The 15590-nt window shown below is 39.6% G+C and overlaps 1 protein-coding gene and 1 pseudogene across 2 annotated transcripts in view; both read right to left on the reverse strand.

The window, feature by feature from the left end:
* The window catches only part of L2HGDH (L-2-hydroxyglutarate dehydrogenase), a 51825-nt gene that overhangs the window by 12943 nt on the left and 23292 nt on the right, over positions 1–15590 (reverse strand). For both annotated transcript variants that reach the window (XM_036839838.1, XM_036839831.1), the window contains exons 5-6: positions 8814–8976; positions 7519–7553 (exon numbers count right to left, since the gene is read on the reverse strand). In XM_036839838.1, the coding sequence (XP_036695733.1) occupies positions 7519–7553; positions 8814–8976 (198 nt within the window). The remainder of the gene's footprint in view (positions 1–7518; positions 7554–8813; positions 8977–15590) is intronic.
* On the reverse strand, positions 1548–5200 carry LOC118888634 (annotated as a pseudogene).

Genomic DNA, 15590 nt, shown 5'->3' on the forward strand with positions numbered 1-15590 from the left:
ACTGAGAACGCACACTACAGTCAAGGTTTGCTTTAATGACTAGGAGACTGCTAATCTTAGGCTGTGTTTTCTCATAAATTTTATTTTGTGATTATCATCTGCATATTTTTAGCTTTACTCTGCCAGGGTTAGCCAATTTGCAACTCTATTTCCTAAATGATTTCATTTAACCCTAATTCACCACCACACTCTAATTTCTATCGCTTTATTTCTAACAGAGGAGACAACTAACACCTTCTTGCTTCAGGTAATTCGTTGCTACATCTCCTTCCCCGAGGACCTATTTCTGAAGCCTTGGAGTTCTCACCTGCCTCAACGGTTTTTCTTTCTTTGTAGCCCTTACTGATTCAGCCTTATTTTATCTCTGTGTGCATCCTATTTTTGCTAAGCTACCAAGATAAGCATCTTTTCAAGAGTTATACAAGTCACACTGATGATAAAAATCAGATGAAACTTCTTTGTAGTGAATTCAAATTAGCTAGACTAAACCATGAAAGTTTTAAGATGCTTGAAGTCAAAGGACCATGTCAACAAAAACAAAAGTAGGTTGGTATCTTTCCTGTTCATCTAGAGTTATATACCAGAAGTACAAAAAAATTCTTTATGTGATATAAATCTTCTAGTTAATGCTTTAAAGGTCAGCAACTCTTTGTTCTTACAACATAAAATGAAGAGGAGCTTTATAAATGTAAAGATAAGAGAATTTATAGAATGGTACCAGAATGCAATAACCTAGAAGTTCTCTCTTAAAAGCTCAAGGAACAATTCTGAAGAAAAAAATGATTAAAAACTGTCATACATCTCTGAAATCAGTTTATGCTATACACGAAACAATTATTAAATTCAATAACACATTAATTTCACACCCAAAATGGAAATTTTGAATTTACATTGAATTATTTGTTCAAACATAAATTTCTTTAAAAAAATAAACTATGCATTACTATTGCTATTTCATAAGTGAAAGACTTTTTCCCCATATGCAATCTATAAATCTTTAGTTTGCAAATCCTCTCCCCAAAAGTTTATTTTAAAAATTCATTTTCTTTTAACCTGTCATAAAAGCATAGATGTTCAAGTTGATAAGTTGACTCAAACTTTTATTTTTTCATTTTTTTTAAACAATTCCAGTTATTTATTTTTTTAATTTATTTTTAATTTTTTTTAAAGATTTAAGTTTACCTGATTTTTGGCTGCGCTGGGTCTTCGTTGCTGCACGCGGGCTTTCTCTAGTTGCAGCGAGCGGGAGCTACTCTTCGTTGCGGTGTATGGGCTTCTCATTGCGGTGGCTTCTCTTGTGGAGCACGGGCTCTAGGTGAGCAGGCTTCAGTAGTTGTGGCTCACAGGCTCTAGAGCACAGGCTCAGTAGTTGTGGTGCACGGGCTTAGTTGCTCCGCGGCATGTGGGATTGTCCTGAACCAGGGATCGAACCCATGTCCCCTGCATTGGCAGGCGGATTCTTATCCACCGTGCCACGAGGGAAGTTCCTCAACATTTTAAATTATATTTTATAATTTAAAATATATATTAATATTATATTTTAAATTTTAAATTATATTATTTAACTATACTAAAAGAAAATGTCAAAATAAAAGCAACAACTATAGCAAATGTGGGTGAAATACATAACCACTGGTAACCCATAGGCCCCTGCATATCTTGCATCACATGATGCTGTACTCTAGTGAAAATGTTCCTTAGATGAGGGCAGGGGCAGAAGCAGACTTTTAATCTTTTTTTTTTTTTTTAGCTTTATAAAAGTTTTTAGTAAACGTTTCCATCAGTTTATTTTATATACTACTTAAAAACAAAAAATCACAGGTTTAATATTAATGCTTTAAAGTATTATACACCAAAGAAAGCCAATTTTCATTCACGCTGCAAATTGGTCTGTGTTTTCTTTACTCCTGTTTACCAGATAATCTTCAATAATTTCTGCAAAGAGACTTCTCTTCAACAGAGTATAGGTAAGAGGTAAAAGCTGGCAGGTAACTTTATGACAATAGTCTGAACCATAACAAGGAAGTCCATTCCCACTTAAGCCCCATCCCATAATCCCATTCATCACTAGCAAACTGCACAAAAGTCATCGCTGAATGAGAGCAAAAGCTTTTAGTCTCTCCTCATCACTTTGTACTTCAACAATTGTCTTGCAAATTCCCTTGAAGTTGGCATCTGTTTCAGGGAGCTCTCCGTACTCAGCATCATTTTCATCTACTGGGACGACTAAGCCTGCATCATGAAAAGTCTTTGTCTTGACTTTCTTATCTCTATGTTTCATCTTCATGGTTCTCTGTTCCAATGAGTAACCCAGTGCTCTGGCCGCTTCTGTGCAGTTTTCATCTATGTTTTTCAAGAGACTAGTTTTCTTTTTATGTTACTTAAGTTTTTCATCAAAACAAATTTGACTGCAGCAAACACATTATCTCCATTTTGATCAATTATACAATTTTTCTTTGCTCCATCTGTACCAGCATATACAGGAGGTTCATCAGGAGACTCCCTGAAATACCCCATGTGGAACTGAATTTTATTATCTCCAGTAATAACAGTCTGGAACTCAGGAAGGTCATAGTAAAATCTCCAGTGAAGGTTAACATTGGGCTTGCTAATTTTTTGTTCATTTTATACTTTGCAAAGACCCACTAATTGAAGGCCAAGGCTTGCAGAAAAGTGAATCAGTCGACTTCTCAGGATCAAGTTCTTCACAGAAATTCCAGAAGTGATAGAAATCTTCAGGCAGGGCTTCCCTGGTGGCGCAGTGGTTAAGAATCTGCCTGCCAATGCAGGGGACACGGGTTCGATCCCTGGTCTGGGAAGATCCCACATGCCGCGGAGCAACTAAGCCCGTGCGCCACAACTACTGAGCCTGTGCTCTAGAGCCTGCGAGCCACAACTACTGAACCCACGTGCCACAACTACTGAAGCCTGCGCGCCTAGAGCCCATGCTCCATAACAAGAGAAGCCACCGCAATGAGCAGCCCACGCACCACAATGAAGAGTAGCCCCCACTCACCTCAACTAGAGAAAGCCTGCGTGCAGCAACAAAGACCCAACACAGCCAAAAATAAATAAATAAAATAATTTATATATAAAAAAAGAAATCTTCAGGCAGAGAAAGCTTATGATGATTTTCTACTTCTTTTCTAAAGTCACTGGAGACATCAGCTTTACAGGATTTACTCCTCCTTCACATCAAATGTTTTTTCACACTGTTGCTCCTCCACACCAGGCCTGCACTTCCCACCGCTGCCAACCATTCTGCTTTTTCATCCTTTTTTGAATGGAGACCCTGGTTGCTCTGCCACTTGGGCCACATGATCCAGCAGCTCTGATGGTAACTGAAGTGTGTGGCCGATAGTGATGTTTTATGGAGACTGTGGTAAGCCCCTAGAGGTGGAATCACAGTACAGAACCTAAGGATTTTGGAGGAAAGTTATACCATCCTCTGCAGGTAATTAGCCTCCTTTTGAGAAAGTGCTTCTGCCTTTGACTCAACACCCGACCACAGGTCACCAAGTAACCATGTGAACTACCCATTATGAACTAGGTATTGTCTGACTCACCAAGCCGTAAAATTGGGTGTGTACACAGCACTCTGTCATCAAGAGGAAGTGGAATATACAAGATAAGGGTTGTATAGGTCCTGTAGGCACACATAAGTTGTGCAGGCAAGTGGCTCAAATTCCCATGACCTCTACTGCTAAATCATCTCCTCCCTCTCAGCCTGCCCCCATGGCCCCATGGAAAGTTCTCTGTGATCGGCTGACCAAGGAAGAAAAAAATACAGGCCTGGTTTACAAATGGTTCTGCACAACATTCTGGCATCACTTGAAAATGAACAGCTACAGCACCAGAGCTCCAGTCGGGAGTGGCCCTGAAGAACTGTAGTGAAGGGAAATCCTCCCAGGGGGCAGAACACTGAACGTCATACTTGGTTATTTACCTTACCTAGAAGGAGAGATGGCTAGAAGTATGGATTTACACTGCTTCATATGCAATGACTAATGGTTTGCTGGATGGTCAGAAAAGAGAGCTCTGGAGAAGAGGTATGCGAATGGACCTCTCCAAACAGGCTCAGATAAAAAAAGATATTTGAGTACTATATGAATGTTCACTAAAGAGTGATCATGGAAGAGGAAGATTTTAATAATCAGTAGACAAGATGACCTGCTCTGTGGACGTTAGCTAGCCTCTTTCCCCAGGCACCCCTGTCCTCACCCAATGGCTTCATGAACTAAATGTTTATGGCAGCAAGGAGGTAATGCAAGGGTTCAGCAACATGCACTTACTCACCAAAGCTGATCTGTTTACAGCCACTGCTGAATGTTCAGTCTGCCAACAGCGGAATCAACAGAGCCACTGATATGGTCCCTGGACCACTTCAATCAAAAACCAAAGGCAGCACTCAGTGCTCACTGGAATAGACACTTGCTCTGGATACAAATTTGTCTTCCCTGCCCACAATGCTTCTATGGAAACCACCATCTGTGAACTTATAGGGTGCCTTATTCACTGTTATGGTATTTTACTTAGAAGAATTACTTCTGATCAGTGAGATTATTTTACAGGAAATGAAGTATAACAATAGGCTCATGCTTGTGTAATGTACTGATTTTATCATTTTCCCCACAATCCTGAAGCTGCTGGGTGACAAAAAGTAGAATGGGCTTTTGAAGATTCAATAACAGCACTAGTTGGCTGGCAACACCTACAGGCCTGGGGCAATGTCTTCCAGGATTGTCTACATGCTCTAAACCAGTGACTAATATATGGTGTTGTTTCTCCCATAGCCAGGATTCACAGGCCTGGAAATCAAGAGATAGAAAATGGGAGTAGCTCCTTACTATTACAGTAAAATTTTTTGCTTCCTATCCCTACAACTTTTGGCTCTGATGGTCTAGAGGTCTTAGTTCCCAAGGGAAAAACGCTTCCATTAGAGAATAAGCAATGGTTGCATTAAGTTAGAAATTGATACTGCAATACTTGGCCACTTCGGGTTCCCCCTGCCAGTGAATCAATAGGCAGAGGGGATTACTGTACTGAGTGGGGTAATTGATTCTGACTCTCAAGGAGAAACTGAGTTGCTACCACATAGAGGGCTCAGGGATGATAAAGAGGAGTACGTCTGGAATGTAGCTCTCCTGGGACATGCCTTAATTTTCCCATGTATTATTATAAAATTAATGGAAAGTACCACAATCCAAAACAGGCAGGGCTGCTAATGGCACAGACACTTCAGGAATGAAAGTTTGAGTTACCCCACCAAACTAGGAACCATGACCAGCTGAGATGCTTGCCAAGGGCAAAGGGACTATGGAATGAGTAGTGGAAGAAGGAAATTATAAATATCAGCTATGACCACATGACTGGCGACAGAAATGAGGAGTGTAGTGGCTAGGGGTATTTCTTCCTTATTTTGAAATAAATATATTTGTCTATAAATTACCCAATTATTTCTTTATCCTCATTATTATGGACTGAATTGTGTCTTCCCCAAATTCATACGTTGAAGTCCTAACGCCCAACGAGACTGTATTTGGAGACAGGACGTGTAGGGAGGTAATTAAGGTTAAATAAGGTCACAAAAGCAGAGCCCTAATCTAATAGGAATGGTGTTCTTATAAGACAAAGAGATACCAGAGGTTGCTCTCTCCCGCTCTTTCTCTGCACATGTGCACGCACGGAGAAAAGGCCACGTAAGGACATAGTGTGAAGGCAGTCATCCACAAGCTGAGAAGAGAGATCTCATCAGAAGCCAACCCTGACGGCACCTTGACCCTAGATTTCTAGCCTCCAGAGCTGTGAAAAAATAAATTTCTGTTGTTAAAGCCACCCTGTCTGTGGTGTTCTGTTAAGGCAGCCCTAGACGACTGACACACCCATCTCTGTCACTTCCCTATTGTGTAACACCTCAACTTCAGTACTATCGACATTTGGGGCCAGATACCTCTTTGTTCTGGGGGCCTGTCTCTCACATTGTAGGATGTTTAGCAGAATCCCTGGCCTCTACCCACTAAATGCCAGTAGCATTGCCCCCCTTCTACTAGATGTGACAATAAAAATGTCTCCAGACATTGCCAAATGTCTCCTAGGAGGAGAAACTGCCTCCAGTTGAGAACTACTGATTTAATATAAGACGCTTGAATTGTGGTTAACCTTTTATCTCAGTATTTAAGTTGCAGGATCTCAAAGGGGGAGAGTGACTCAGCTAGAAAAGAAATGAACATTCATGATCAATAAAGTAGACTTCGTATCTTTTTTGGAGAGTAAGCATGTCTTCAGGTGTATGGAAGATAGTTGCACCTTGTGGATGGAAGCATAATTTTTCTACTCTCTTTATTTGGAAATTAAATATGGTTATAAGGGGTGTGAACGGATGCCAAGTTGAAAAGGGATGGACTGCAGGGGGTGTCGATCTGGTTAAGCTGGGAACGACAATGCTTCCCTATATGGTTCCAGCTTAAAGCTGACCAAACAGGAATTGCATATGGTTTGGCAGGCAGAAGTACAGCAGCAGCCACTATTCTCTGAAGGTCATTCTAGTCCAATGAAGTGACAAACACCCACTGCAGAGTAGATTACAGCTCCACATTCAGCTTCCCAACTACCGATCCTACTGATCAAGCACTGCTCCAGCCCACTGCTTGGGTAGAGACAGAGGCAAGAGCTCCCCATATCTCCTCATGAGCTTCCTGCTTGCATTCCCACTTCAGCAGCTAGACACACGTGGTTTCTCAGACAGGCTGGAGATGCCTCTGATCTACCAGCTCCCCTTCTGAACCCGCACGTCCCCAGATCCTTTAAAAATTGTGTAAGGGGACTTCCCTGGTGGTCCAGTGGGGAAGACTCCACGCTCCCAATTCAGGGGGCCCAGGTTCGATCCCTGGTCAGGCAACTAGATCCCGCATGCATGCCACAACTAAGAGTCTGCATGCCACAGTGAAGATCCCGCGTGCCGCAACTAAGACCCAGCACAGCCAAAATAAATAAACAAATATTTTTAAAATTGTGTAAGGCCTAATTCCTATAATATACTCACTGATGACTCTACTCTCCTGACTGAACTCTGACCATTCAGTGAACATACAGCTAACGAAATGCTTCTATGCCATTCAATAATTCTTGTTTTAGACTATGAGAAGATGAAGAAAAGCAGTCCATCTCTCACTGCACAACCTGCTCCCTGCCCGCAAAGTCTTCTCATTAGCAGACAGTTAATAAGTTAATGTAGATAAGTAGGCAGAGCAATAAAACTATCAGTTTTTATTACTCTAAGTGCTTATAATCCTATCCTTTGCTGGCACAATCACTTCATGAAGACATTTCCAAGTTGAAACCCTTCTTAGAATGAAAGCTGTTACACTGCTCTCAAAGGATTTCTCTCTGAATAACTTTTACATTAGACAAATTTCACTCAATGACATAAAATACAGCACTGTGGTTAATTCAACTTTTTAAGAAAGGAGATGACAGTAGATAAAGTAGATGAAAGTAGTTTTGCTTAAGAATCTTTACCTTTGTATTCCTTATAACAATTGGGTATTTCATCCCTGAAAAAAAAGTAGTGAAAGATTTATTTTTAGCAAAAGAAAGCCTACATTAAATGAAATATTATTCTAGTAATAAATTTAAAGGATTGTCTCTGTCATAACCATTATTGCCCCCTACTTTTCATTCTAAAGTTTTTTACCAAGTAACAAGATTAAACTAGTTCATATTTGACAATATACAAAACTCTGGCATGTTTTTAGCATATTTTATTTTAATTCATTTAATCTATACTTATAAACCATGCCCACCCCAGCTCCAAAATAGGCAGTCCTAGCTTTTCCGTGAACTGCAATCCTAGAAAACAGGTTATAAAATGGGTCATCATAAATCAGTATGCATCTTCCCACAGGACTAATGCTATGACACTTGTTGTTCAAGTCTTGGTTATCTGAATCCTTGCAGATTCTAAGTTGTATAGAGAAGCAAGAGTTATCACAACACAAAATTTCCAATGATAAACTATTTATAAAATTAGTTCCCAATCAGATACATGTGATCTCAAAGACCTATAAAGCATATGTACAGCAGGTAAAACATATGATCTACTTACTTATATCATAGATTTGATTGATTATGCTACCTAACAATCTCAATTATTTAACAATTTTGCTCATCATCTTAGAATTTAAAAGGACACTGGGAGAATGACTCAGATAGCCCAGATCTCCTTAAAACCCTGTCAAGGAAGAATGAACTGAGCACTACTTTTTTTCTCCTTCAAATTTCCCAACAACGAATTTAAGGCTTAAAAACTAATTCATTTGGTTTTAAACAAAAATTTGTCCCCAAAGCAAAACAAAACAAACTCTAAGTACAGGCTATGATGGAGGAACTGGGTGGGGTGGAGGGGGAGTTCAGAATGGCTGAGTCATGCCCTATCCCCAGACAGTCTGATTCAGTAAGACTGGGTGATGCTAAAATCTGCATTTTTAACAAGCATTCCCAGGGGATTCTGACTCTAACCTACTGGATAGGGAAGTGTTTGTGGGCTAATTTTCCATAAACAGCCTTGGCAGTTCGGGTTTTAGCACCAGTCAGAAGTGTCCCATCAGTGCCTAGTCCTACCAGCGCAAGACTCACCAGAAGTCCCAGTTCTCCCATATCCGGTCTCACCCTCACCCCTTCTGTACCTGCCTCCAGCTCTGTGCCCTACTGTAGCCTAGCTTCTGGTGGCCCTCTTATCAGCGCTACCCTAGCCAAAAATAGTCCCGAGTTTGTTTAGAATTCAGTATTCAAAAGAAAAGACAAGGATAGCTTACCATCTTTACTTCTTGAAGGACTTTCTTTAGCCATTTCAATATCTTCTACTTCAAAATTGGTCAAAACAGAGCCACCTGCTTCTTGGAAATCCTGGGCAAATGACAAAGCCACCTGCCGATAGTCCACAATGCCAGTATAAGGACAATCAATAGCCATTAGACCCTGGGACAGAATTGTGAAAACGTCAAGACAATACAATTAAAAACCACTGAGCATAGGTTGTGCAATAAATTTGATTTTTGGCTGAATTTTTTTACTGTTTATATTGATGGATAACACACAATTAGCCTTTCCTGGCAAACATCTGATAGTCTTAAAGAAAAATAAAAGTGCTCAATTCAATGCCTAAATTTGAAATTGAATACATATATAATTTGTCTAACAGATAAAAGAAATAATACTAGCTAAATAAGAAAACCTCTATAGTCAGGAAATAATTCTCCTCCTTAGAGGAGTTAATTTTTCCAGGCTCTTGCAGCTGCTACAATGAGTTTTTCTGTTTTATTTATCCCTTACCATATCTGATTCTGATTCATATCTGATTCTGAATCAAATAGTGTATCACCAATTATATTTTAAACAAACTGTAGAGATTTTTCCCAGTTGTATATTATATGTCATGCACACTCAGTGAGAGCTCAGAGTTGTTCACAGTGTTTGCCGAGTGTTGATTTGATTTGCTGCAGAATCTATCTTCAAGACTACAACTACTGAATGGAGATTTTATGTGGTTAATTCAAACTTTCTCTTCAGGTAATATGAGAAATTAATAGTCTGGGTCTTTTGTTGCTATGTTGGGGTGTGTGTGTGTGTTGTCACTCAAAACATGTTTAAACCCTATAAATGAATGATCTACAACCACACCTATTTAATTTTTTGGAATAAGTATTGAATGTGCATTGGCTTTTCTAATTCTGAAGAAAAGGAAACGAGTAGCATTTCACAAAGTATTGACTACATTTTGGTGAATCCTTGGAAATGGCACCATTTTCTGTTGCCTTATTGTATATAAGAGTATATCAGTTCTCCCAATCAATTGCCCCTAAGAGGGTAGCCTGGTTCCCAGGATAAATGGCACCCAGAAGTTGAGCACGACAGGTAAATGCTGCTACCCTCCTGTTTGGCCAGGACTGCACTGTTGTTGCAGTTTTAAAATGATATCTGATAATATTATTTTAAATATCTCATCTGTATTCACTGCTCCACCTCTACCCCAGTGCATTTACCTGCTTGGCCTTTAAAAGCTTTTGACTTTGCCACCCATCCCTGACCAATGCTTCCAAATGGCCAGATGACACTAAAGGTGAAGGCTCACAAAATGCCTCACAGTCTCTTTTCACAAACTGAACATAACATTTGGCAAACTTCATCATTTTCCTGACAGCCTTGCTTCCAGAATATGACAGCATTTGCCAAGAACAGGAAATCATTCCTTCTGTTTCAATACAATCACACGTAAGATTTTACATTAGAACTTATATTGCCTGAAATTCCTAAATTCGCAGGTCAAATAAGTATAATTCGACTTCAAACTACAAATGGTATTTGGGGTACAATAACCTTGGAAGCTAACTTAGGATAATACTAAGAGTTTAGCCACAAAAAATAAGAGTTTAGTTACAAAAAACTTCTTATGTAGCATAAAAACTATGTGACAAGTATGATAACAGGGTGATAAAAACATGCTGTAAAAGTGCTTCATATCAATATTCTTGTATAATCCCAAATATCCTCTTAGTCATCTTATACTCCTATAACCCAGCACATGCCTGACACACAGAAGCACTCAACTATTTACTGACTGAATGAGCTGTCTTTAAACATACTAGATTCCTCCCTGCCCAGACCTTCCCTAACAAGTTTTCCTTCTTCTTCCCTTTCTAGCCTTGGCTGTGACTGTCCTCATGAGATGTTGGTGTGCCCCGCCTATATGTGTAGTGGGGGGGAAGGTGGAGCGAGTCACTGCTGCCAGCAGTCGGACACTCTGCCAGGGCAGGGCTGGGGGACAGGCTGACTGTGTCTGTCGCCAGCAGGCTGGGCGTGCACTGTCCAGGTTAGCAGGTCAGAGCTTGAATCTGAGGTTATGGCAGGTCAGGTGGCTGGAAAAGAACCAGGCAAGCCAGGTCAGGGAAAGTTGGGAGTTGGAAGTCAGTCAGGAGGCTAGAGGAACAAAGGAACGTGTGCCTGACCAATAGTGCTAAAGAAAGGCAACGGATCACCACAGCTAAGGTCAGAGGAAGCAGTCAGGATTTACCCATAGCAAGCACTGACAAGAGCTATCCTTCAAAGTCAAAGTTTACAGAGGCATTTTAAAATTTTCCAAGATACTTCCCTAGGGGCACTTAATTTTCTTCTTAAAGAGATCTGGTCAAGAAGCCCTTTCAGAGTTCCCCTGGCAAACTGTTTCTTTCTGGAGGGCCTGAAGAAACAAATGTGACCCTATAACCATGGAAATTTTGCACCCATTCTTGGTAGTGGTGGTGAAGTTGGGGGAAAAGGAAGGAATTTACTGAAGAACACTTCCATGAAATAACCAGAGTATATTTTCTGCTATGCAATTGCCACCCTAAATATCAATACACCTAGACATTGATACTATAATGTTGGCATTCTATAAAGCAGATCACTACTGCAGAGGACTCAGAGAAAAGTAGGATATACCTCTTTTATAAGTTACACTATTTATTCATCTTTCAAGCGGGGGGTTCACTTCTGAAAAGATTTTCCTAGACTTTCAGACTAAGCTAAAAGCTCTCCCTTACCTTGGCACAAGACAGAGAGTATCAGTTGTATCAGAAGACTTATCACTGTATTAAAATTGTATTTTCTGCTATACTACAACTTCCTTCAGGATGACAACTATGTCTTACTCACCTTCACATCTGCAGTGCCCAACATAGTGTTTGGCACATAGTAAAGAAGAAAATGTCGGTTAAACTGAACAAAAACATACAAGTTCTGAGTCAGATCTGGGAGGAGGGAACTCTTTAGGAGCTGTACAACCTTGGAGAATTACCTTAACCAGTTTCTTTACTTATAAGACACAAAAATATGCATACATAATTTGATTATCTATACACACATACTTCATCTACCTCATTCCAAGACACGTGAGGATCACATGGTCAGGTACACAGAACAATATCCAGATTCATCCTTAACCTTTATGATTTATGAAGAGTTGTCCTGTTTTTTGTTTCTTTTTTAACAGTTAGGCATGATATAAAGAACCATGGGGCTTCCCTGGTGGCGCGGTGGTTAAGAACTCACCTGCCAATGCAGGGGACACGGGTTCAAGCCCTGATCCGGGAAGATCCCACATGCTGTGGAGCAACTAAGCCCGTGCGCCACAACTACTGAGGCTGCGCTCTAGAGCCCGTGAGCCACAACTACTGAAGCCCACGTGCCTAGAGCCCGTGCTCTGCAACAAGAGAAGCCGCCGCAATGAGAGAAGTCCTCGCACCACAACAAAGAGTAGCCCCTGCTCACTGCAACTGGAGAAAGCCCGCACACAGCAATGAAGACCCAATACAGCCAAAAATAAATAAATTGAATAAATAAATTAAAAAAAAAAAAGAACCATGGGTCCATGTTTCTATTTTTTTTCTACCTTTAAAGTGCTGACAAGGATACATGACAGACAACGATTGTTGTTCCAGATGATTAGCTGGAATCTTCCAAATACTCCAGATTTCAGTACTGCCACGAAACCAATAATCCTGTTTTCCAAACTCCATAATCAATATTGCTTTTATATCATGACTAAATCCACAGTGGGGTCAGGGGCTCATATGTCCTTTTATTTATTTATTTTTTTACACCAACCTTAAAGTGTGAAAGAGCTTTTCATTAGTACATAAAAAGAGAAACACATGTTAAAAATTAGCATGCCTTCCTGGGGGAGGTTACAAATTATTTTATTCTCAAATGGCAAGGTAATAATTGATACAGATCAGTGAGATTCTGACATCATAATTTCACAACCAAATCCCATCAAAATCACATAAAGCTATAAAACAGCAACCGGTTTAGCTGTTTTATATTCAGGAAGCGCTCAATAATTTTTGTAAAGCACTGTTTAGATGTGAGTTTAATTGCTTCATTTTTTTTTAATAGACTTGATTTTTTAGAGCAGTTTTAGGTTCACAGAAAAATTGAGCAGAAGGTACAGAGATTTCCCATATACTTCCTGCCCCCCATATGTACAGACTCCTAATCTCTTAATTTTATTTTATTTTTTATACAGCAGGTTCTTATTAGTTATCCATTTTATACATATTAGTGTATACATGTCAATCCCAATCTCCCAATTCATCACACCACCAGCCCCGCCGCCACTTTCCCCTCTTGGTGTCCATACGTTTGTTCTCTACATCGTGTCTCAATTTCTGCCCTGCAAACCGGTTCATCTGTACAGTTTTTCTAGGTTCCACATATATGCATTAAAATACGATATTTGTTTTTCACTTTCTGACTTACTTCACTCTGTATGACAGTCTCTGGATTCATCCACATCTCTACAAATGACCCAATTTCGTTTCTTTTTTATGGCTGAGTAATATTCCATTGTATATATGTACCACTTCTTCTTTATCCATTCGTCTGTCGATGGGCATTTAGGTTGCTTCCATGTCTTGGCTATTGTAAAGAGTGCTGCAATGAACACTGGGGTGCATGTGTCTTTTTTTTTTGAATTTTATTTATTTTTTTATACAGCAGGTTCTTATTAGTCATCAATTTTATACACATCAGTGTATACATATCAATCCCAATCGCCCAATTCATCACACACCATCCCCACCACCCCGCAGCTTTCCCCCCTTGGTGTCTATACGTTTGTTCTCTACATCTGTGTCTCAACTTCTGCCCTGCAAACCGGTTCATCTGTACCATTTTTCTAGGTTCCACATACATGCGTTAATATACGATATTTGTTTTTCTCTTTCTGACTTACTTCACTCTGTATGACAGTCTCTAGATCCACCCACGTCTCAACAAATGACCCAATTTCGTTCCTTTTTATGGCTGAGTAATATTCCATTGTATATATGTACCACTTCTTCTTTATCCATTTGTCTGTCGATGGGCATTTAGGTTGCTTCCATGACCTGGCTACTGTAAATAGTGCTGCAATGAACATTGGGGTGCATGTGTCTTTTGAATTGTGGTTTTCTCTGGGTATATGCCCAGTAGTGGGACTGCTGGATCATATGGTAATTCTGTTTTTAGTTCTTTAAGGAACCTCCATACTGTTCTCCATAGTGGCTGTATCAATTTACATTCCCACCAACAGTGCAAGAGGGTTCCCTTTACTCCACACCCTCTCCAGCATTTGTTGTTTGTAGATTTTCTGATGATATCCATTCTAACTGGTGTGAGGTGATACCTCATTGTAGTTTTGATCTGCATTTCTCTAACAATTAGTGATGTTGAGCAGCTTTTCTTGTGCTTCTTGGCCATCTGTATGTCTTCTTTGGAGAAATGTCTATTTAGGTCTTCTGCCCATTTTTGGATTGGGTTGTTTGTTTTTTTAATATTGAGTTGCATGAGCTGTTTGTATATTTTGGAGGTTAATCCTCTGTCCGATGTTTCGTTTGCAAATATTTTCTCCCATTCTGAGGTTGTCTTTTCGTCTTGTTTGTAGTTTCCTTTGCTTTGCAAGAGCTTTTAAGTTTCATTAGGTCCCATTGTTATTTTTGTTTTTATTTCCATTACTCTAGGAGGTGGATCAAAAAAGATCTTGCTGTGATTTATGTCAAAGAATGTTCTTCCTATGTTTTCCTCTAAGAGTTTTATAGTGTCTGGTCTTACATTTACGTCTCTAATCCATTTTGAGTTTATTTTTGTATATGGTGTTAGGGAGTGTTCTAATTTCATTCTTTTACATGTAGCTGTCCAGCTTTCCCAGCACCACTTATTGAAGAGACTTCTTCTACTCCATTGTATATCCTTGCCTCCTCTGTCATAGATTAGTTGACCATACGTGTGTGGGTTTATCTCTGGGCTTTCCAACCTGTTCCATTGAGCTATATTTCTGTTTTGTGCCAGTACCATATTGTCTTGATTACTGTAGCTGTGTAGTATAGTCTGAAGTCAGGGAGTCTAATTCCTCCAGCTCCGTTTTTTTCCCTCAAGACCACTTGGCTATTCGGGGTCTTTTGTGTCTCCATACAAATTTTAAGATTTTTTGTTCTAGTTCTGTAAAAAACGCCATTGGTAGTTTGATAGGGATTGCATTGAATCTGTAGATTGCTTTGGGTAGTATAGTCATTTTCACAATATTGATTCTTCCAATCCAAGAACATGGTATATCTCTCCATCTGTTTGTATCATCTTTAATTCTTTCATCAGTGTCTTATAGTTTTCTGCATACAGGGCTTTTGTCTCCCTAGGTAGGTGTATTCTTAGGTATTTTATTCTTTTTGTTGCGGTGGTAAATAGGAGTGTTTTCCTTAATTTCTCTTTCAGATTTTTCATCATTAGGGTATAGGAATGCAAGAGATTTCTGTGCATTAATTTGTATCCTGCATCTTTACCAAATTTATTGATTAGCTCTAGCAGTTTTCTGGTGGCATCTTTAGGATTCTTTATGTATAGTATCATGTCATCTGCAACAGTGACACTTTTACTTCTTCTTTTCTAATTTGTATTCCTTTTATTTCTTTTTCTTCTCTGATTGCTGTGGCTAGGACTTCCAAAACTATGTTGAATAATAGTGGTGAGAGTGGACATCCTTGTCTTGTTCCTGATCTTAGAGGAAATGCTTTCAGTTTTTC

This window comes from Balaenoptera musculus, chromosome 2, assembly GCF_009873245.2.
Source record: "Balaenoptera musculus isolate JJ_BM4_2016_0621 chromosome 2, mBalMus1.pri.v3, whole genome shotgun sequence".
Taxonomy (NCBI): domain Eukaryota; kingdom Metazoa; phylum Chordata; class Mammalia; order Artiodactyla; family Balaenopteridae; genus Balaenoptera; species Balaenoptera musculus.